This window comes from Nicotiana tabacum, chromosome 4, assembly GCF_000715075.1.
Source record: "Nicotiana tabacum cultivar K326 chromosome 4, ASM71507v2, whole genome shotgun sequence".
NCBI classification, from domain to species: Eukaryota; Viridiplantae; Streptophyta; class Magnoliopsida; order Solanales; family Solanaceae; genus Nicotiana; species Nicotiana tabacum.
This window is the reverse complement of record NC_134083.1, coordinates 137,351,071-137,374,454: the sequence shown is the minus strand read 5'-3', so window position 1 is coordinate 137,374,454 and position 23,384 is coordinate 137,351,071. Positions and strand designations below refer to the sequence as shown.

At 35.6% G+C, this 23,384-nt stretch overlaps 2 protein-coding genes across 2 annotated transcripts; both read left to right on the top strand.

Moving 5' to 3' along the window:
* The first annotated feature begins 212 nt into the window (after positions 1–212).
* LOC107805660 (aspartate carbamoyltransferase, chloroplastic) lies at positions 213–5,395 on the top strand. Its single transcript, XM_016629736.2, has 6 exons — positions 213–350; positions 2,798–3,379; positions 3,462–3,601; positions 4,439–4,612; positions 4,802–5,038; positions 5,128–5,395. The coding sequence occupies exons 2-6, from the start codon at positions 2,821–2,823 to the stop codon at positions 5,233–5,235; spliced, it is 1,218 nt and encodes a 405-aa protein (XP_016485222.1). The 5' UTR covers positions 213–350; positions 2,798–2,820; the 3' UTR covers positions 5,236–5,395.
* A 4,366-nt stretch (positions 5,396–9,761) lies between these two features.
* LOC107814670 (putative elongation factor TypA-like SVR3, chloroplastic) lies at positions 9,762–22,930 on the top strand. Its single transcript, XM_075252499.1, has 14 exons — positions 9,762–10,369; positions 10,959–11,068; positions 11,712–11,915; positions 12,602–12,778; positions 13,241–13,393; positions 14,101–14,190; positions 17,990–18,124; positions 18,260–18,376; positions 19,917–20,068; positions 20,137–20,221; positions 20,652–20,746; positions 21,331–21,496; positions 21,814–22,009; positions 22,397–22,930. The coding sequence occupies exons 1-14, from the start codon at positions 10,144–10,146 to the stop codon at positions 22,528–22,530; spliced, it is 2,040 nt and encodes a 679-aa protein (XP_075108600.1). The 5' UTR covers positions 9,762–10,143; the 3' UTR covers positions 22,531–22,930.
* Positions 22,931–23,384: the final 454 nt, after the last annotated feature.

Genomic DNA, 23,384 nt, shown 5'->3' with positions numbered 1-23,384 from the left:
TGTATTTCTCTTGATTTAGTATAGTGTATACTGGACAAGTAAAAGTAAAAATATATTTTTAGTATAATGTACAAATAAAAGTGAAGGGAGAGAATATATAATAAATACATAGACATATGATTTTCAAATTATTTTTTTGAAAAAAAGAAAAGTTGTTCATGACCTATTTGGATTAGGGTCCTATATTATAAGACTTTAAAACCCTTACCCATCTTTTTATTGCTATATAAGATTTCCTTGATTTTCTTTTTTAAAATATTGCAGGAGCTTTTTTCTTCACCCTCACTCTGTCACTCTAAAGCAGACGCCGAACTCACGATCTCTTTTGCCGGCCCGGCAAAATCAATTTTGTAAGTTCTCCTCTATATCTCCCCCCACCCAAAATCCCCAACCTTCTCTTGCTCTCTATACAGAACTCTGTGGCAACTAGAACTGTTTTTTCGGTATATTTTGTTAGTTTGAAGCTCGACAATTTTTTGTCATTTTTGCTGATTAATGTTGTTGTGTCATATTTTCGTTTTTTTGTTTTTGTTTTTGTTATATGGGTTTATAGCAAATTTGCAGTAGCTGATGTATTGATGTTATAAAAGAGCTTTCTTTTTATTATATATTTCTATTTTTCTTAACAGCTTGTTTGGATGGTTGTTACCTATTGTATTGTATTGTATTGTTACTTTAAATACAATATTTGTTTTGATTGTTACTTAAATTTTATTGTGTCGTATCGTTAAATCCGTCGTTACGAAATGTGCCACTTTATGTAACGACCGATTTGGTGTGGTCGCGTCGTTATCTTGTCTTTTTCTCTCATCTCACCCTTCATTATTATTAAATAATTTTATTTTATCATTTACACTACCTTTTTATACAATAATTTTAACCTGTATCATAATTTTTCTTTATAATTTTGCAAGTCTATTCTTCATATTGATGGTGCGTGATATCATAAAACGACAGCAAACGATACAATCTATCCAAATATTGTATTTATCAAACGATACAGTACAATACAATACGATACGATACATTATGAAACAATATGTAACAACCATCCAAACAAGCTGTAAGCCTTGGTCGGTAGAGTTACCCGTACCTGTGTTGGTAGGAAGTAGCAGGTATCTGGTGGCAAAAGTGGAAATATGTTAAACATAAAGGGTTCACCGGCACCTGTAAACCTTAGCAAAAATTATGTATCTATATGTGTATTTATCATAGAACTTAAAATTCTGTATCTATATGTGTATTTATCATAGAACTTAGTTATATATTTAACTAGGACCCGTCAACAAATGCAGAGTAGCCTGCTTGCTCAAGTGTTCTAGGGTTTCTGATAACCGGAGTTTGAATTCCAAGTCCAGCAGCTAATTTCTTTTTGACTTATGACAGTTAACAGAATCTAACTCCAGCAACTAATTTCCTTTTAAAAAAAAAATTCTTTTTGCAGTCAACAAGTTAGTATAGTCAAGCTTCTTTTTCCCCTTTTCTTGTAATCAACAGAAACCCTTACCTAGGTCATAGTTCATAATCCACTCTTATCTCAGTCATACTTAACTACAGAAAGCAGTCAGCATCTGACAAGAACCGGCCTCCCTTTGTTTTTGATGAAGTAAGTGGAATATATCATTAAAGGCATCAAGAAGATGCAAAAGTAAGTGAGTTTGACAGCTCATTTACAATTAAGCGCTACAAAACTAGAGAGCTGACAAAGTCCAAGAAAAACATCACCCTTCGGCAGCGGCACTTTGTAGACCTATCTCTATAGCTCTGTAAAGGTCTTCTTCACCTCTTTCTAATGACTAATATAGATTATACTTATTCAAGCATATTTTGACTTTGATTCTTTTATGATTTCTGTTTTTCACAAATTAGTAGGAACTAGGGTTAATATTTAATTGAGTTGAATAAGAAATATTACCACAAACAATGAATTATTTATTTGTATAATTGTATTAAACAAATATGGAAGTGTAACAAAGGACTGCCATTGTCAATTTTATGGGATTAGTTTAATTAATAATTACATTAGGTTAGTACTAAAACCTAGAACAAATACGGAAGCATCTTCATGTGGATTGTAATGGACCATTTTTAGAATATGAAAGCTTGTCGAGATCAAGTATGAATAGCTGATGTATTTTTGTTATATTTGTACTAAATTAATGATATTCGATGGTTGTGAAGTTTGTACTTTTCTCATAAGTTATCATAATCTTTAAGTTTTCAGAGAGTTGCACGCCAAACATTTTAGCTTGTAATTGGCAAAGGTAGCTCTGTGATTTTTACTTTGATAGGTTCGACATGTAAGGTTCTTAGCATTTAACTAATTGTATTTTTAAAATTATAGGTTTAGATTTAATATTTGTTGAAATTTTGGTGGGTTTTCACACAAAAAAACTATACTTTGCATCGATGGCGAGGCACTGGATCCATCCCCGGTAATTGACATGTCTAAGATAAAGATAGTGGTGCCCCGCCGCTTTCAAATCCTGGGTTCACCTCTGCCTGGTGGAATAGCCCAGGTGAGCGTACACTGGCCCGAACACCATACTCATAAAAAAGTGTGATTTTTATCCTAGAGTAGATTTAGATGGTTATAGCAGCTTCTTGCCTTTTCATTTGGTTGATATTTGTAACTTATGTGTTTTATTTGCTGTTTTAAGCTTAGTTTAATGTTTCTTGCATTGGTTGTTTACTGCTTTGTTTCCTGACTTTGCATCCTCTAGCTTTGTTATGGAAACTTGATGTGGTGTACTATTTAATTGGTGTAGTTTCTAAATGAATCCTTTTTTTGTTGCAGGTGAGTTATCCTGATTATTGTTGATGGCTATTTCCTCAACATTTTCTTCACATGTATTCCATGGGAAAATACTTGTGTCACCTCCTAGAATGAGTTATTCTAACTTTGGAGGCAATAATTTATGGTTAAAGCAACCTGTGCACTGTAAACCTACTTGTTTACTTGCTGACATGTCAAAATCACAGTTGTCATTCGCTGTTGAATTGTTTAAAAAAGGCGGAAATCAATGCGTTATGCCAACAAATAGGGGAGGATTCCAATGCAGAGCATTGGAGGTGAAAAATAAGTCTTTAACTATGGTGGGAAGTAAGTTTCAGCTTGATGATGTAATTGAAGCTCAGCAGTTTGATAGAGATACTCTCAGTGCCATATTTGAAGTGGCACAGGAGATGGAGAAAATTGAGAAGAACTCGATGGGAAGCGAGATTCTTAAGGGTTATCTAATGGCCACTCTCTTCTATGAACCCTCAACTAGGACTAGACTTTCATTTGAATCTGCCATGAAACGTTTAGGCGGGGAAGTATTAACAACGGAAAATGCTCGCGAATTTTCATCTGCAGCAAAAGGAGAGACGCTGGAAGGTATCTCTTCATTAGTTTCCTTGAAGTAATTTTCCACTTTCAATAGGATGTTGGGTTATTACAATAGAATTTTGAATTGCAGATACAATTAGAACTGTTGAAGGGTACTCTGACATCATTGTTATGAGACATTTTGAAAGTGGTGCTGCTAAAAGAGCCGCAGCTACTGCCAGTATTCCAATTATAAATGCTGGAGATGGTCCTGGACAACACCCAACTCAGGTTTGCTCCTATTGTAGATGCTTTTCGTTGTAGGTTAGAGACTTTGAGGCTAGAATTACTTAAAGCTGTCTAGTTAATATATATTTAACTGCAATTGTTCCAAATCTAACTTCTTTTGGTGGATAAGCATTGCTACAACTTACAATTCAATCAATCATTTTCTTTGCATCTCTTGAAACTGCATTTAAGTTGCAAACTCTATAATCGTAGGTGGCGTCTATCCATGAATTTGTTTTTTGAACTTGCGAAAGAATTTCAATTTGGTGTTGTTTAAGCTTAATACTTCTTTTGTCCTCCCCTGTACATACAAGCGCAGAGAGTTACTTCTACTTTTTCTTCTCTCTTTGTCTTTCCATTATACCTTTTCTTCTCTTTTTTTACCTTTTCCTTTCTACTTTTTGCTTCTGTTTTTTCTGCCATTCTCTTTTTTCCTTCTCAATTTTTGTACTAGTTATTTGTTAGAATCACTATGTGAATGTTCAGTTTTCCTACTCGTAGGTAACTAGCCATAAGCTGTTATGTGGGTTATTCTATCTTTTCCCCTTTGACAGGTAACAGATTATAACTTGTTTGGATTATGCATTCCACATGGAGATCACTAATGGCTTGGGCTCTTAACTACGTAAATATCCCTGTCATGTGTTTTAAGTTGTTCGTCTGCCAATATAATTTATAAAAAACTCTGGATATCATATAGGGAACTAAGCGGTGGAAGCTACATAATATAGTACATAAAACATGAGACGTGCACATGATTTTCTTTATCATAGTATTCTTCTTAGACTAGTTTTTCTTCTCGAACCGCAACAGTAATTATCCTTATTTTATCTGAAACAGGCCCTTCTAGATGTGTATACCATCGAAAGAGAAATAGGAAAACTTGATGGTATTAAAGTTGCTCTTGTTGGTGATCTAGCTTATGGGAGGACAGTTCGTTCACTTGCCTACTTGCTCGCGAAGTACCAAGATGTGAAAATTTACTTTGTGTCCCCTGATGTAGTTAAAATGAAGGTATGACTGACAAAAGATAAAACTTTGATTATCTTGAGCCGGTAATTAGCGTTGCTTCTGATTCAGTTAAATGAACTTTTGTTCTTTAAACTCAAATGTAATTACATAATGTTTTATTTTTGTTTGATAATATAGGAATTGTTACAGATTAATAAAAGATGCCTCTCTTGTTCTTAATTTCCATTTTAGGATGATATAAAGGATTATTTGACATCAATGGGGGTTCAGTGGGAAGAAAGTGCTGATCTGGTGGAGGTGGCTTCTAAATGTGATGTGGTATATCAAACTCGTATTCAAAGAGAAAGATTTGGAGAGAGGGTTGATTTGTATGAAGAAGCTCGAGGGAAGTATATCGTGGATCTGGGTGTCTTAAATGCTATGCAGAAACATGCAGTAGTGATGCATCCTTTGCCAAGACTTGATGAGGTTAAATTCTGTTATATAGTTTGGCATGTGATTCCTTCTATTCTCGTGTCACAATTATGCTATATGATTTCCATGTTTAATCCATGTAGATAACTGTTGATGTGGATGAAGATCCAAGGGCTGCTTATTTCAGACAAGCTAAGAATGGTCTTTATATTCGGATGGCTCTTTTGAAGCTTCTACTTCTTGGTTGGTGACAGATACAAAAACATTTTATATCCGGAATATTGCGAACAATGTTTATTATCCATGTGTGTGTGGATTCTGAGCTCATTGTAGAATTTAAGAGTTGTGTTAACTTGTCCGAGCAAAAAAATATTTGGACCTCTGTCTTTATTCATCTTTTTTTCCTCAGAATGTCTACTTTTACATCTCTATGTTTTGGTACGTAGTATGGTCAGTCATATCAATAGCCTCATTTCCTCTTCACACATTCATTGCCTTAAATAGTGATAACTATGCTACTAATCATCCTGTTGGAATACAGTAACAGGTCAATTTTGTTAGAGTTCACAATCCATTTAGTTTGTTGTATACAGAACTATCTTGGTCCTTTCTGTTTTCTATTTCTCTTGTTTTGGTTTTCTATTGGTTAGTTTTTCTGCGTGAGAAGCTGTATTAGTAGGTTCATAAAAACTTGCTGGAGATGTTCCAATGCTTTGGAACATGTCATATGAAGTGAATGGAGTTGAGGCATTTGTTATACATCAAGTTCATTTCATAAGTGCAAGCAACTGGGGTCAAGGTTTGGCATCCTATAGGAGGTTCTCATTTAAAACATCAACTCAAAATACTTCTAAAACTGTTATACTTGAGAAGCTTTATTGGGAATGTCAGTGCTGTTAAAATCTTCTTTGTCGTGGGGATTAATGCTTTGCAACAGTGATGACCCCATGCCAACAGACCATGATTGAAGTGGTTTTGTTTGGTTGAAATGAAGGTTTGAAATCCCAAAAACGAAATGGTATCGCAGAGCTTATACAACAACAGGAACAACGTCAAAAACAACTATTGCTCCTCAATCACAATCAATTTGGGGTCATCTATATGAATCCTCGTTATTCATGTCGCTTCATCTTATGGGAAAAACCCAAAATGTGAGATAGTATCGCATAGCTTATCTTGTGGGAAAATAATAGCTTGTAGAGTTTCTTCTCTTTATACAACAAGTTTAAGTGGTATCTGTAAGCCTTGCAAGAATTGATGCCCATTGGTTCTTGAATTCGTCTTCAATGCCAAAATATTAAACTTATCCTTGCAGTTGAGTTGGCATATATTTGGTACCTTAAGTTGTAACTTTTTCAGTTTACATTGTATTTTATAAAATATTTTCTTAATTACCTTTTCATTTTTACATTCTTCTTGATCAAATTTAAGTTGTATGCTATATAGATGTCATGAGTCTCGTGACATCCTACTGGATACATGTTTTTTGTTTTTTATTTTTTTCCCTTTCTCCGTAAATAAATTATAATTTCAAATAATAAACCGCTCAACTTTCGAAAAGGGTAAAATCTCATTACATACTATTCCATTCGTTTCAATTTATGTGAACCTATTTCCTTTTTAGTCTGTGCAAAAAAGAATTACCCCTTTTCATATTTGGAAACAATTTACCTTTATGCAATGATTTATAGCCACACAAAATAAATGTGTTTCATTTTACACAACAAGTTCAAAAGTTTTTTTTTTTTTTTTTTTTTAAATTTCGTTTCCAGTCAAATGAGTTCACATAAATTGAAAGGGAGAGAGTAATTGGGATGGTATATTACTAAAGAGTAAAGACATCTCGGACAAGTTAAAGTTTAGGAGAAAATTTGGATTATTTCGAATTGTTCTGAATCCCCTTCTTTGGGGAACTGAGCAACAAAAGGGGCCATGCGAACTACATTTTGGTCGAAGCTGTAGTTATGAATTAACTTGACGCTGCAATAGTTACGGATTTGACTAGGTTACGCTGCAGTAGTTATGAATTCGCTTGTATTAAATGCCCGTGTATTAGAAAGCTTTTACTATTAGTTAAGATAAATCTAACCTATTTTTGTAATGACAGAGTAGATTTGTCCCTAACTACATTAGCAACATTGTAAAACAAAAATAAATATTGAAATAATGGGTAGAACTTGAATTGATAGAAAAAATGTCATATATAAGGTTAAAATTGAATAATTTAAAATATCAAAGTTATGATGTGAATTGTATAAAAGTAGAATAATGTCGAATTTTTTGGATTACGTAGAATTGAAATAGAGTCATTTAAATGGAGTTTTATTAAGTAGCCTGCAAAATCCTTGATTAAAATTAACGAAGCAATTTACAGTTACCATTCTATACTATAAATTAAATATATTATTTTGCATAACATTACTTGTCAAAATTATTTACACTGTTTGATAGTTTTCCTTTCCCCCCATATTTAGTGTACCATATCGTATTCCGAAATACCTTCGGTCCATGAGTTCTCTAATTTGTTTCCTTATAGAAGTAGGAAATACTTTTTAAGGTTTCTTGATTTCTTGGTTTCCTAATTATTTCCACGCTTTCTCTATATATAACAAGGTCTTGTCCTGATCTCTTTCAACAGTTTTCTTACGCTCTCTCTTTAGTTAGTATCTAAAGTCTAACTTCACATTAGTATCTTGTTGTTCTTTTCACATTTAGTACTTGTTCTGTTCTTTTCGTTTAAACAGAAGATGATGAAAAGCGAATGCAGAATGGAGCCGTACAATGATGAACATGTAATGAGCCATCTTTTGAAGTTCGTTTGTGGCATTCCTATGAGATGTCATCCTATTCCACTTGTTGAATTGTATGGTAACGATAAGCCTTCTCAATTATTCCAACACTTGGATACGACGACTAATGATTATGTCTTTACGCAGTTAAAGAAAACATCAGCCCGTTGTAAGAACTTCAGAAGGTCAATTGTAGGAGGTGGCGGCTCATGGAAAGTACTCGACAAGAGTAAACCTGTTTTCGACAAGAAAGGTTCAGTCATTGGTTTCAAGAAAAGTTTTCGTTTTGATGATATTAATGATCATTGTTCGGATTCAAGAATTGTTTGGAGTATGAAAGAATATAGTCTTAACGACACCATAGTGAAAGTTTTAAGACAACGTCGTCAAATTTGTTATGAGGACTATGTTCTATGTCGCATTACGAAGACTGTTAATTTGTGTGCAAGTTCTCAGAATGTCCCTTTGGCCATTAGTGGGGAGAATTCTGTTGCCAATGTCATGTCCGATGAGCCGCTAATGCTAGGTCATTTGAATCATCTTAATTATGTCCCAAGTTCTTGTTTATCACAAGATCAAGAAAAGGCTTCTATAATTTCTTGGGCTCCTTCCCCAGTTGATCAGTTCCAGTTTCAAGAAAACCAAGATTCTGAGTTGAGCATTAATCTTTTGAATGGGAACGACGAGTACATCAGCTTAGTTGGTTTACTCACAGAAGAAACAAGTGCTGCTACATTAAGCCAATTGCCTCTAATCTCTACTGAAGAAGCAGAATGTTCAGCAGCTGTAGAACCTACATATACTTCATTGCCACCATTCAGTGAACCGTTTGAGCCCTTAACTGAAGAAGAATTGGCCTTTTTTGATAAATTAATGGATCAAGAAACTGCCTCTGTTTGTGCAAAAGAAGGTCCCAATAATGATATTGCTTCTTACCATAAAGAGTTGGATGCCTATGCTGCAGCAATACTTGAACTTAATCCCCCTTTGGTTCCTGACATTCCACAATATTTGGAGGATCAATGCCCTCTTTTCTCTGAAGATTTTTATATTGGTCCTACTGCTTTGTGGAGTTGAGAGTTTGAGATTGACACAACTGAAGTTTCTTACAATATTCTTTGTCCAGATTTTATGTTCTAATTTTATCAGTCATTGCATTCTGTTTTCATTTATTTTCACTTCCATTGTAATGATATTTTACTATTGACATTTTCATTTTGATTAAATTCAAACTGTGTAAATGAATTTTCGAGTTCAATGTTTATGTCTAGAGAGAGAGAAAAAAATAAAAATACATACAAGTAGCTTGCTCGTTAAATAAGCCGTGACATTCTAATTAATCAATCGAACACTTTCGTGTGTGCCTATTTATTGCTTCACTAGTATTATTTTATGTGAAAGTATTTGACTGATCACTAATTTGAAAAAAATTAAAAATATAATTGACATGTAAGTCTAATATATGCAAAATACCAAAATTATACTTCTAAATGGGTTTGTCGTGGATCTTTTATTTTTGTACTCTTTATAAAAGAATAAACTTTTTATATCAAGTGAATCCGGACAAGAGTGAGTTGCTCTAGTGATGAACAACCTTCACTTCCAACCAAGAGGTGGTGAGTTCGAGTCACCCTAAGAGCAAGATGGAGAGTTCTTGGAGGGAGAGAACAGATGGTCTATCGGAAACAACCTCTCTATCCCAGGGTAGGGGTAAGATCTGCGTACACACTACCCTCCCCATACCCCACTAGTGTGATTATACTGAGTTGTTAATCCGGGCAAATTATGTCATTAAAAATAAAAATAAAAAATATTAAGATATAATTTTTATAAAGAAAAACATGTTTTATTTCAAAAGAGAAATAAAATTGATAAAGTAAAAAAAATATCATTTAAAATAAGACTTCAGTTAATGTCTTTCACTTAATGCATCGTGTATCAAAGCATTAGTGAACGAATATATCAAGTGCAAGTTGAACGAATATATCAATGTCGGATGAGCAAGATATTGCCTCGTAGTTCCCTAAAACCTAGATAGTTTTTTGCAACTTTTTCAATCATATTTGTGGCAAACAATCATTTTTGAGAAAGGAACAAAACCATTTTTGGACCACAAATTTACTTTCCATGAGATAAACTAATAGAATTACAAAAAGAAACAAATACACAAAACTATTCAACAAAATAGAAAAAGTAATCCAAATACCAAACTAAACAACAGCCACTCCTAAATACTAGCCTCTCACTTCTACAACATATAATACCCCAATCCTCAACTCTCTCGTTTGCTCTCCTCTACTCACTTTCTGTGCCAAAACACACAAAAACGGAGAGAAAGTGAGTGAGTTAGGAAGCAGAAGAGAGCCAAAAATGGAGATGTCAATTGCTTCACCTTCTTCTACAACACCAACTTTCTCTATTCTCAACTCTAGCAATTGTAGCAAGAAAATTTCTTGTCTTTCAACTCCTTTCCTTAAAAAACACTTCTTTGGTAGTACTTTGCCTTCTTGTTTATCTGCTAAAGTACCTTTCAAAGTAAACCCACTTCGTACTTCTATCAAATGCGCTGTTTCTGAGGCTACTGAAGCCCCTTCTGGTAAGAATTTCTTGTTTTCTTGATTCTTTTTATTTATGGTTCAATTTTTCGTTATCATTTTGATGCTTGCTTTCTTGAATGTTTTCAATAATTAACGTTTATGAGCTTATAATTGTAATTCAGTAAAGAAAATTGGCAGTTTTCATTGAGAATTTAGCTTGAATTGCGGTTTCCCTAGTAGGTAAAACTTTCAAATAGTAGTTGCAACTTGGGGGCATCTTTTAATGGCATTTTAAATCCCAGGGTCAATGCCACACGGTTCGAAACTTGGTAGATAATGTTCCTACCCCTCTATCTTTTTTGTCCATATCAGGGTTTGAAACCATGACTTGCGCCTAAGCCACACATCATGCGCTGTGCTCTTACCGCTAGACCAAAGCTTTGGGGTGCATGCTAATGACATTTGAAAAAGAAATAAGAAAAAATAAATCAAAGCTTACATTCTGCAGTGCTCACATGCTAATGTAGGGGATAGGGGGAGGGAAGGCTTATAAATGAAAGGAAAGGATGGTATTAGAAAAGAACTATAAATGAATGTTGTTGTACATGTACTTAACGATTCAATGTCTAACTTCATGTACTGCCTTAGAGAAGAAGAGCCAACTGATGAGGAGAAGTGATATACGGAATATAGCAATCGTTGCACATGTTGATCACGGGAAGACCACATTGGTTGATTCTATGCTGAAACAAGCAAAGGTTGGTAATGAGTTCTTGTATAGCACCTTGTTTGCACCTTTTTATCCGTGCTAGTATAAGTCAATGCTATGCAATTGAAAGAACTTTCCTGTCCTTATTACCCAACATGTTTTTTAAGTTAAAATTCTTCCAAAAAATATTGTTCTAAATTTCTTAGAGTTACTTTATCACAATGTTGACTGCCCTCCTCTTTAATCAACTTGATATACAAGACTGTTGAAATTCGCAAGATATATCTTCAGGTCATAAAAAATTTCTTTATTGTCATGATGCAAACATTCTTCATATAGATATTCTATTAAAGGTTTAGCGTGTGAAAAGTTGATGTCTCTGAAAGAAATGGTATTAAGCTCCTGTGCATTGGTAGTAACAGATTTTGCTTAAGAAGTTAAAGTAAGTTGTTAGCTATTTTGGTATTGTCTGTCTTTGCTGGTTTAGAGAATAGCAGTAAAGAAAACAAACACTTTTTTTTTAATGAAAAAAATGCTTACAGCTTCTTCTTCCTCTCAAAATGGCTATAGAACTTCCAAATTTTAATTTAGAATTAGATATCATTGTTATGTTTTTTTTGGATGATTTTTCTCTTTTGAAGCCATTAAACTAAAGTATTGAAGCTTAATTTTATTGCAATTTTCTGTTGCAGGTTTTTCGTGATAACCAGTTTGTACAGGAAAGGATAATGGACTCCAATGATATAGAGCGTGAAAGGGGAATAACCATACTTAGCAAAAACACGTCAATTACTTACAAGGATACAAAAATCAACATAATTGACACTCCAGGGCACTCTGACTTTGGTGGTGAAGTCGAACGCATCCTCAACATGGTTGAAGGGGTTCTTTTAGTGGTACTTTGACTACTTTGATGTACAATTCAATTTGTTGCGGTAGATTTTAAGTGACAGTTGGACTTCTAGTATGAGTTTGATTTCATAAGTAAAATACATTATTGTTTCTATTTTAGTTGAGACTTAAAATGATGGTTAGATTATTGAAATTACTATACGTGCCTCGGTTATAATTGGAATAGTACAATATTCTCGACTGCCACAAAATTATAATGCTTTCATCTGTGATACACCTTCACTGTTTCACCTACTGTGACACAAAAGAAGATGTGAGTAAAAAGAATTAGTGTATGCTTCACAGTTTTATTTTCCAGTTGATAGAACTTTTTGCTTGCTTTCTATGAGCCCGAGAATATTACAGTGCTTTCTTCTGTTGTACACATTGGATTATATATTATCTTTCAGTACGTTTGTAGTCATATTGTAGCCTTGATCTCTTTGCATCCTTGAATTGTTTCTTCTCTAATTGTACTGTTTCTCCTCTTTTGCTACTTATGCCTAAGTATCGTTGTCTCTATATATTGTTTTTCTGGCACATTCTCTTCATACAAAACCTACAACTGTCCTTATCAAAAAAAAATAAAAATACAAAACCTACAACTTTTTTTTTTTTTTTTCAATAACCACTTACAACTCTGTTCTTTTTGGATTCATCCTGCTAAAAGATATTTTCGGTATACTTTTAGGTAGACTCTGTTGAGGGTCCAATGCCCCAGACAAGATTTGTCTTGAAGAAGGCACTGGAGTTTGGCCATGCTGTAGTTGTTGTAGTCAATAAAATTGATAGACCTTCTGCTCGTCCAGAATTTGTCGTTAACTCTACGTTTGAACTCTTCATCGAATTAAATGCAACGGATGAACAGGTACATGTCTTGATCTGCTTTTTCAGAGTAAATGTCTCCTTATTACCTTTTTCATTTATCTTATATCAATTCAACTACTCTACTTCAAGCCTCGCCCTCCCCAAGAAAAAGAAAGGAAAAAGGCTAAAACATGAATAGCAATAAAACTATAGCTCTCCATGCTCTTTCTGAGATTTTGTGAAAAGTATAATCCCTTGCTATAATGTTGAAAGGATAAAAGTATGTAACTACTGCTAGTCTCACAAAAAACAGCAGAGCATGAGATAACTTAATTGTCAAAATCTTTATTAGTATCATTTTAGAGTTGTACAATGAACTCAAAAAACATTCTCTGGAGTTGTTTGGGTATTCTTGAAAGATGCATTTCTTAATTGAAGATGCCTGCCAGTCGTTAGCATTAAGATCCAGTACTAACCAGTTGAGCTTGATTTGATATCTATCCCATTGTCCTCCTTTTTGCAGTGTGATTTTCAGGTAATATATGCCAGTGGTATCAAGGGAAAGGCAGGGCTATCACCTGAAAATTTGGGCGATGATCTTGGCCCACTGTTTGAGGCCGTCGTTAGATGCATTCCAGGACCCAAGATTAATAAAGATGGTGCACTTCAAATGCTTGTTAGTTGTTTCTTCACCCTTATGTTTCTACATTTTTCCTCTTTTACATCGCCTATGATATAGCTGCTAGTCTACGTATTTTTGACGCAGTAAACCGTCTTTATTTTCTTTAATTGCTTTCTTTGTAAGATGCAAATTTGTTCCTTGTGTTATGGGTGCTTATATGAAGATGTATGCTGGAAGCTCTTTGTTGTGGGGAAATGTCGAAGGCTTTGGGAACAGTTGAAGCATTGAAAAATACCCTGACTGCAATTACGTAGGAAAAAGAATAAAATGACTTTTAGTAATACTGATTTCTCTATTCAAGGGGGTCTTTCGATAGTCACACATGTATGAAGTATCAGCCTTGTAGGTCAACGGTCCAGTGCAGAAACATCATCTATATATACAGAACTTAGAGTGGTGACAATGATTACTCAGATGTTGGCTCTTCTGCGCCATTAAGTGCTTTGTAGTTTTTCTCGTGAAGGAGTGAAAACAAAATAACAGCTCTCATGGTTGACTGGCAAAGCAAACTATCAGTTTTATAGAAACAAACTATGGTTTCTTATCATGTGATATCATCTTGACACAGTTTGGACCTGCAAAAAGTACCTATGCTTTGATTAATTTGCTTAGGTATTTAAGGGCTTCCAGTTTATGTCTCAACTAACTCAAAGCAGGCATAATATCTATTTTCTTATCTAACTGCTATTTAAAAATTATAGGCTACAAATATTGATTACGAAGAACATAAAGGGCGCATAGCTATTGGACGTGTGCATGCTGGAAGTCTGCGCAGGGGAATGGATGTGAAGGTAGGTCACACTATCTTCTCTTATTTGGTGTTATTTATCCTATGAAAGCTCTTATTTAGATCATTATTCTCTCTATTCCCTTGCAAACTTCTCCTGTTGTTCCTGTTTGTACACACTACATACGAACTATTGTTTGAGATGTTAAGTATTATTCTTGAATAGATACCTGCTAGCTCAGTCAGCCCGATTAATGGAGCTCTACTCTCTTACTGCTTGAATGCAGCGTTTAATTTATGTTAAACATAATTTTGTATCACTCACCAATTTCCTTCTGATAACAAGAAATGTACTTATATGTACATTAAAAAAATATGATTCTGTATGCGTATTATAATTGCCAGTAATACACACTTTTTTTTTTTGATGAAGTAAGATAATTTCATTGAATGACATCAAGAAGATGCATAGCAAAAATATACAACAAAAGTGTGGCTGCTCATATACCAAAACTTACTGTATAACTAAGGAGCATACACAATCCAAAAAAGATTCAAAGCAAGTTACAGGGGCCTGGTTGAACCAAGTAAATAGATTGATTAGACAAGTTGCTTTAAGAGAGTGATTAGGAGTTGAAATCCCATCAAAACATCTGCGATTTCTCTCATTCCAGATGCACCAAAAAATAGTAGCAGGCACCATTTGCCAAGTTTTTTTGATGGATTTCTCAACTCTCCATGAGCACCAGCTCTCATAAGCATCCTTGATACTGTAAGGCATGACCCAGACAAGTCCAAAAACGGATAAAAACATGTTCCATATGTCAGCTGTTACTGTGCACTGAAGAAACAAATGTCTCACACTCTCAGATTCCTCCTAGCACATAAAACATCTGTTCACTGTAGGAATACTTCTTCTACTGAGGTTGTCTTGAGTAAGGCAGGCTTCATATAGGCTTGTCCAGATAAAACCAATTACTTTTATAGGGAGCTTGGTTCTCCATATAAGCTTCTATGGCCATTTGTCAATCAGCTCTTTATTGGAGCATAGATTGTCATATCCTCTTTTGACAGTATAGGTTCTATCTTTGGAATCTCCCCATTCCAGCTTGTCCTTCACCTGAGGGTTGACCTTAAAATCTGATAATTTTGAAAGCAATCTCAGCAGGTCATTTAGTTCCCAGTCTTGGATATCTCTTCTGAACTGCAATGCCCATGAGTTATCTTGCCAATAATGCCCAATAGTGGAATCCTTGTTGCCGGCCAATAGAAATAGACTTGGATGTTCGTCTTTCAGAATCTCTGACCCTAACCATTTATCTTTCCAGAAAGAAATATGAGTTCCGTTCCCAAGCTTGAGTGATGACTTGAGTTGAAAGTCACCCCATAACTTTGAAATGTGTTTCCATGGCCCAGAACCATGTGGCAGTCTACTCTGTCTAGTACACCAGTTGTTAGCCACCCCATATTTTGCTTGTATTACAGCTTTCCACAGCCCAGGGTTCTCTATGTTGTACCGCCAGTGCCATTTCATTAACAAACTCTTGTTGTGTAAAGTGAGATCTTTTATTCCTAGCCCTCCATGCCTTTTGGGGAGAATAACTCTTGGCCATTTAACCAAATGGAATTTGTGAGTTTGACTATTTCCTTCCCATAGAAAATCTCTCCTTAATTGATCAAGTCTCCTCTGGACCTTAGCTGGGATTGGAAACAGGGACAAGAAGTAGGTAGGAATGCTATCCAACACACTATTGATGAGTGTAATTCTGCCACCCAAAGAAAGATACTGCATTTTCCAAGAAGCCAACTTTTTTTCAAATTTTTCAATTACCCCATTCCAGATACCTAGAGCTTTGTATCTAGCTCCCAGAGGAAGACCCATATATGTTGTAGGGAAAGAGCCCACCTTACAACACATTACTTCCGCAAGCTCTTCCAAGTTTGGAACTGAATTGACTGGGTAGATGATGCTCTTCAACATGTTCATGTGTAGGCCCGAGATAGCTTCAAAGATCATGGGTGTAAGATTGAGGTATAAGACCTGTGGTAGGTACAATTAAGTTGATCAAATGCCTTTTCTATGTCAAGTTTGAAAAGTAGATCAGGTTGCCCAGACTTCATCTTCCAATCCAATATCTCATTAGCTATAAGAGTTGCATCTGTGATCTGCCTATTTTTTATGAAAGCATTTTGATGACTAGACACCAATTTTCCTATCACCCCTTTTAACCTTTCTGCTAAGAATTTGGAGACAATTTTGTAAACACTACCAATCAAACTAATTGGCCTGTAATCTCTCAGCTCAGTGGCTCCTTTCTTCTTCGGGATCAGTGCTATAAAAGTGGCATTGCATGATCTAACTAGGTTGCCATTCTGGTGAAAGTGCTGAAGGGCTCCCATGATATCGTCCTTGATCACCTCCCATGCTTTCTGATAGAATGCCATAGTGTATCCGTCCGGACCAGGAGATTTATCAGGTGCACAATTCTTAATTACAGCCAAAACCTCTGCCTCTTCAAATGGCCTTTCCAGCCATACTTTCTCTTCCCCATTTAATGTTGCTACATCTTCCAGTCTTGTAGTAGGTCTCCAGCTTTCATTCTCAGTGTAGAGTTGTTGATAAAATTCTAAAATCTCACCCCTAATTAGATCTTGATCTTCAGTGATGTCATCCCCAACTTTGAATCTATCAATACAATTAGTTCTTCTGTTGGAATTGGCCACCTTATGAAAGAATTTGGTGTTTCTATCCCCTTCTTTGAGCCACAAGCATCGAGATTTTTGTCTCCAAGATACTTCTTCTGCTTTAGCTAGTTGCTGAATTTCCACTTGGAGTTTCATAATATTGGCTTTTTCTTCGTGGGAAAAAATAGGCTTTGAAATTCATAATATTGGCATAATATTTTTTTTTTGATTTGCACCGGGTGTCCAAGTCTCTTTGAGCCCCGACTAATCTCGGGGGTGCACAGGCCCTCGGCAAGGAGTTTCCCGCAAGTGCACCACGGTTAATTCAGGTTTTACCCAGTCCGATGGCCCTCAGAAATTGTTTGCACCCAGTGGGTTTCGAACTTGAGACCTTGAAAGGGAGCAAACCCCAAGGCTCAAGTCAATTGCCACCAGGCCAACCCCTGAGGGTTAATATTGGCATAATATTATGAGTGTAAGATTGAGGTATACACACTTATGATAAGACATTTATTTCCTCCTATATTAATATGCTTAGAAAACATGCGTAAAAGGAAGTCTTTGTTTTACTTGATAGATGTTATGTCCTATGCTAGGTGCATTAATATTATAGCTGCTAAAATTAGGAGCATCAGCAGTTGAAATGACAAATGACAAACTAATCTTCGTCACTATCCGAAGGCAAGTCACGAGTCTCCATCCATTCTCTCACCTATAATTGTCAAATCTAGGATGAGAATTTCAAAGGCTAGGAATATTCATCTCTAATCTTATGCTTTGATTGATATATCATTCCACTATACCAGAGATTAATGGTTCATCTTAGGACCTCGTATAGAAGTGTCGACCAAAAGTAACTATGACAGTTGCTTGCCTTATTAGCTTATCAAACCTTTTGGGATGATAACATTATGAAATTTCAATTGTTTTATGAAACTTGATATACATGCTAGTCCTATCTATGTCTGAAAAGTGTGTTTTCAGTTGTCAATTTCTTTTTGTTTTTTGTTTTTTTGAGAATGTTAACATTTCATTAAGATCAGCAGCACAAAGATAGTGCTGGTAGAAGAAACAGAACTCCAGATCTGCAAAATATAAAATCCCCTCTACAAAGTTGTCAATTTCTTTTCTCGCCGAGTTATACAATAGCCTTTTACTCTTCTGTTTAATGTTTTCAGATATGTACAACAGAAGATGAATGCAGATTCGGCAGAGTAAGTGAGCTATTTGTGTATGAAAAATTCAGTAGAGTTCCTGCAGAAACTGTTGAAGCTGGAGATATCTGTGCTGTGTGTGGTATTGATGATATTCAGGTATGATATTACTAGATACCTTGATGTTGGTTGGTTTACATACATTACTTGTCATTTGGGATAAATGCAAACATATGATGCAAGCCTAACCTTTTATGAATTACTGATCTTTTCCTTTTTGTTTTGTAAATTTAGATTGGAGAGACTATCGCTGACAAAAGCGAGGGAAAACCATTACCTGCAATCAAGGTTGAAGAACCTACAGTGAAAATGTCATTTTCAGTCAATACCTCCCCTTTTGTTGGCCGCGAGGTATAACATCTTTGTTCTAAACGTGTTTTGTCTTACAAAGGCATATGTCAAAGTGGTTTTTTTCTTTATTTCTTTAATTTTTGTTGTCTAGATCCCTCTTTATTTTTATTTTTTTTTTTGGGGGGGGGGGGGGGGGGGGGATGATCTCCGTCTTTTTTACAGTGCAACACTTTAAGGCAAATCTCACATAAGGAAAACACAAAAGAGATGCTGAGTGTATAAGGAAGCAAGCCGTAGACCACATTAACACCTTTTAAATTGTGCGGGCCGAGAGTCAAAATAAAACATATGACTTGGTGAGCTGGGCTGTTACATGTGGTATCATAGCCACTTGCATGCAATCTTGTGTAATGGTAAGGCAAGCGCCAGGAGGATGTTGAGTTCCTAAAGGTGTGTGTAACACCATAGGCAAATCTTACATTGACAAATGTCTTAGACCCTGATGACGCGTTTAAAATCGTGCAAACATAAGCCCAAACTAAACAATGACACTAGTGGATTGATCTGTAACATTTGGTATCAGAACCACTCTGCGTCCAATCTTGGAGGAAAGTTGGGCAAACCTCAGCGAGGACGCTAAGTCCTTAAGAGGGTATGTATATAACAACTTAGGCCAATGTTGGGTATATAACAACTTAGGCCAACTTAGGCAAGTATTAGAGCATAGAGATTCCTTTTTAAAGCGGTACGATCCTAAGCCAGCAAGCAATATCACAGTAGGTTAGGTTGTTACCTATGTAATCAGAGTCAATGTGTGGTACCTTAGTGAGGACACTACGTGCCTAAGAGGGAGGGTGTATTTAATGCTCTAGGCGAATTCCATATCAAAAGTACCTTAGGCCATGTTGGTGTGTTTTAAATCCATGCAACCTAGGCCCAAGTCCTGATTACATGTACAGACAAGACGCAAAGTGAACAATATCGGTAGTGGTCTTAGGTTGTACGGCTGTAAAATGCGTCAGCAAAGTTTAGGACATGTGGATGTGGTATTCGCCTAGAGTATTGTATGCCTTCCTTTCTCTAAATTCTGTTGTTTAAATTTTTTCTTTTAGTACCGTCAGTATGATACAGGAGTCTAAGTTAACAAGAGTTAAAAATCAAAACTTTTTTATGTTAAATGATACGGAGGGAATAGAAGCTAAATGACATTAGAAAGCCCCTGCCGTTGGACCCAAAAATGAGTAAACATGAGACAAATAATTCCGTTTTATTTATTAAAAGATGATCATGTAAATACCAGAAGCTAGTCAGTCTGAAGTTGTGCCAAACTTCTACCGCCCACATTTTTTGTTTCATTTTATCATAGTCCATTCGATATCTATGAACATAATTTCTTTTCCTTCTCTGTGCGTCATTTGTCTGTTATGCTTTAACATCAGCTCTAACGTAGATAGCAATTGAGATTTGAGAACATGATACATTGCGCATCCTGTGTTGAAAGCGGAATTTGAGAACAATGCCTACTTTTAGTTGAAGAGGATTTCACCACTTTAGCACAGATATAACTTGCTTTTTTGGGAAATGTTTGAACAATTTTCAGGGGAAGTATGTCACTAGCCGAAACCTAAGAGACAGGTTGTACCGTGAGCTGGAAAGAAATCTGGCAATGAAAGTTGAAGATGGTGAAACTGCAGATACATTCATTGTCAGTGGACGTGGTACTCTGCATATCACCATACTGATAGAGAACATGTAAGAAAGTACTATCACATGCCTTGGACCATTCTATCTTACTCATACTAACGATCAGAAATGTTCAGGCGAAGGGAAGGATATGAGTTCATGGTGGGACCTCCCAAAGTGATAAATAAGAAAGAGGGTGACAAGTTGCTGGAACCTTATGAGGTAATCCTTGGCTGACTTTGCTTTGTGTAGAACTGGCCGAAATGGAGAATCATTTTCAGTATATTAATATTTCCGCCCTGCCAACATTTCACCTATCCTAAGCCCCTCTTCCCCCACCCCGTAGAGAAAACATTGGAGAAGCTGCACGTAGAATCCGACATATGTATTTCAAAATTGTCCAGTGGCTAGCATTCTCTTCTTGTCACTTGTGCTGAGGGAGAATTAGAAAGTCTTTTCTGCAATAACTGGATTAAACAGAATTTTGTTTTAAATTAAAATCACTATCCACTCATACACATCTCGAAGATGGTCAAGTATTGCACTCTGGTACTGTCTACGAGTTATCTTGTATACTGGGAAAAGTAATGTTTAATCTCTATTAATGGTTGGGGTTCTCCTTAGTCTTGACATCTGGATTCCTTATTTGCAGATTGCTACTGTTGAGGTTCCTGAGGAACACATGGGGTCTGTGGTTGAACTTCTGGGGAGAAGGCGTGGGCAAATGATTGATATGCAAGGGCTTGGGTAAGTGAAAATTGTCAGATTGACCGGATAATTTTCAGAATGATAAGTTGGTAAAAGAATTCTATTAGCTTACTGGAGAAAGTTTGGCATCTTCACATGCTGTAACAGGAGATAATTAAGATAAGTTCAATTGTGAAGATTTGGGAAGAGTCATGAATTTTCCACTAGGAAATTAGGGAAGTAGTTGTTCTTTTGCCAACTTTATTCCAAGCATAGATTAAAAAAATTGCTTTGGGGGTATCTTACACAATCGTACTGGTCCTTCAAATCAGATCCTTCCTATCTAGATCTGGCAATTCAATAGTTTGTTGTCTTCTGAGATAATTGTATGTTGTTAACCAGAACAAGGTCTTAGTTCTGTTGAAAGTTGAGGCTCTTTTAATTATTTTTATTTTATTGGTATTTGGCATTCTCATTATAGTGAGATTATGTTATATACCAGGCTCATTTTTGTGATATTTCTTAGTACCTCTACATTTCACTTCTTCAATTGGGTTTTTAAGAGGCATTGTAGTTTTGAGCTGCAGACTTCTTTTTAATTTTTATTTAATGAACAGAAGACACTGATGCAATTTATCTATTAGGTCTGAAGGGACAACTTTGCTCAAATATAAAATACCAACCCGAGGTCTTCTTGGATTGCGGAATTCAATCTTGACAGCTTCTAGAGGCACAGCAATTCTCAACACAATATTTGATAGCTATGGACCATGGGGCGGTGATATTTCCACTCGTGATCTAGGTTCACTGGTAATTTCCCACCTTGAGCAATCTCCTTCTCAGTGTAGATCACATCTTCTATTGGTTTACGTCGTAGCAATCCTTGAATAGGTGATAGTCCATGTTTTTCCAAATTTCTATAAAATAATTTTTAATTTTAAAAATGTGTTTTTAGTAGTTTTATGTAATTTAAAATATGTAAATTTTATTTTAAAAACTTAAAGAAATTGATTGTGCAATTTCACACCAAAAATTAGATTCAGCTATCCTCATACTCTGAATCTCAGCTCTTTTCTTTTTCTGGACAGAGTGATAATACATTCTAAATTTCACTTGTATCATCATAGGTTGCATTCGAGGACGGAACGAGTACATCCTATGCTCTCATGAGTTCTCAGGATAGAGGGCAGTTGTTTATTGGCCCTGGAGTGGATGTTTATAAAGGTCAAATAGTTGGTATTCACCAACGGCCAGGTGACCTTGCCTTGAATGTCTGCAAGAAAAAGGCTGCGACAAATGTTCGTTCAAACAAAGAAGTAACAGGTAAAGTCATCACCAGAGATGTTGGTGAAGAATCTTAACCGTTTCCTATAGAATGAGATAAATTGTTCAAGAAAAAAATTTGTCCACATTTTGGCCCCATATACAAAGTTAGCGTATCAGAGAGCTTAAGATTCTGAAAATTCGAGCTGTTAAGTAGAGGAAAATATGCTTCTCCTTGAGTGGGGGCTCCTCAAATTTGGTTTCTAGTTAAATTCTGCTTTCAAGGGACTCCAATATTATCCTGATAGCATGAGGGGAGAAAATAGTTCCCTTTTTTTTTTCTTTCTGATTAATTATGAAATCTTTCTTGTGAACTTAACATTCTGACGGTACGTCTTTGCTTTTGTCCGCCTCATACTAACTGAAGTCCCTTGTCGTTACATGCAGTGGTTCTTGATACTCCACTAGATTATAGTCTGGATGATTGCATAGAGTACATTCAAGAAGACGAGCTTGTTGAAGTTACTCCGTCAAGTATACGGATGTTGAAAAACCCGAAGTCTGCCAAAAAGACGCGATGAAGGTTTACATAGAACGAGGCTAAGAGAGCGATGAAGTACACATGGTACGAGCCAATATATATTTCATCCCAGCTCCTTAATTCATTCCAAAGGACCTCTCTTTTGGATAGAACATTCCGCGATTTTTAACATGTTGATTATTTTCAACATGTGAAGTAAACTTTTGGTTAATGCAGAGCTATACAACATTCAAAGCCTCCAATACAATAGGTTGAGCCTTTTGGTAGTTGGATTTGATTAGGCATACAAAGGTGGTGTAGTATATTATTTCTCACAATTTGTATAGATGACTGATGATACAATAGAGAGCATGTATCCAAAAGCTGCAAAACAATATGCAATATTTGATTGTTTGCTATTGTAACTACTACAGACTTCTCAAATTCCATGTTTTTGAAAACATCTACTTGGTAGGCTGCTCACTATTTATTCCACATGTAACTCAAAAGTATGATTTTGTACCTGTTGTCCCAGATATGTTTTTGCTTAAATATTGTAGCCAGATATTTTCCTATTTACCTGTTTGATTGTAGATGCAAACATATTTGGTCACAAATATTACAAGGAAAAATAAACTGAAACCCAGTCCACAGCAAAATGAGTCAATAAACCTATTGGATGGCAATCTATCAATCATTTTCCAATAACTAATAATCATCTGGAACCATTTAATTGACTTTTCCTATTCCTAAACTGTATAAAAATGTTTAATTAACGTCCATTCTATCAATTTTATAAGACTTGTTCTTCTTCTATGCAACAAATGTTGTACGATGTCTTTCTAGTCTTTTTTTGGGTTAACTTATAAGGGTGTGTTTGGTATGATGGAAAATGTTTTCCGCAGAAATTAATTT

Excerpts from the sequence above, each read along its gene's own strand:
- LOC107805660 (XM_016629736.2), top strand. The coding sequence starts at position 2,821 with ATGGCTATTTCCTCAACATTTTCTTCACATGTATTCCATGGGAAAATA. Across the intron at positions 3,602-4,438 it reads CTGGACAACACCCAACTCAG|GCCCTTCTAGATGTGTATAC; the intron begins GTTTGCTCCTAT and ends TATCTGAAACAG. Across the intron at positions 5,039-5,127 it reads CTTTGCCAAGACTTGATGAG|ATAACTGTTGATGTGGATGA; the intron begins GTTAAATTCTGT and ends TAATCCATGTAG.
- LOC107814670 (XM_075252499.1), top strand. The coding sequence starts at position 10,144 with ATGGAGATGTCAATTGCTTCACCTTCTTCTACAACACCAACTTTCTCT. Across the intron at positions 14,191-17,989 it reads GCAGGGGAATGGATGTGAAG|ATATGTACAACAGAAGATGA; the intron begins GTAGGTCACACT and ends TAATGTTTTCAG. Across the intron at positions 18,377-19,916 it reads CCCCTTTTGTTGGCCGCGAG|GGGAAGTATGTCACTAGCCG; the intron begins GTATAACATCTT and ends AACAATTTTCAG.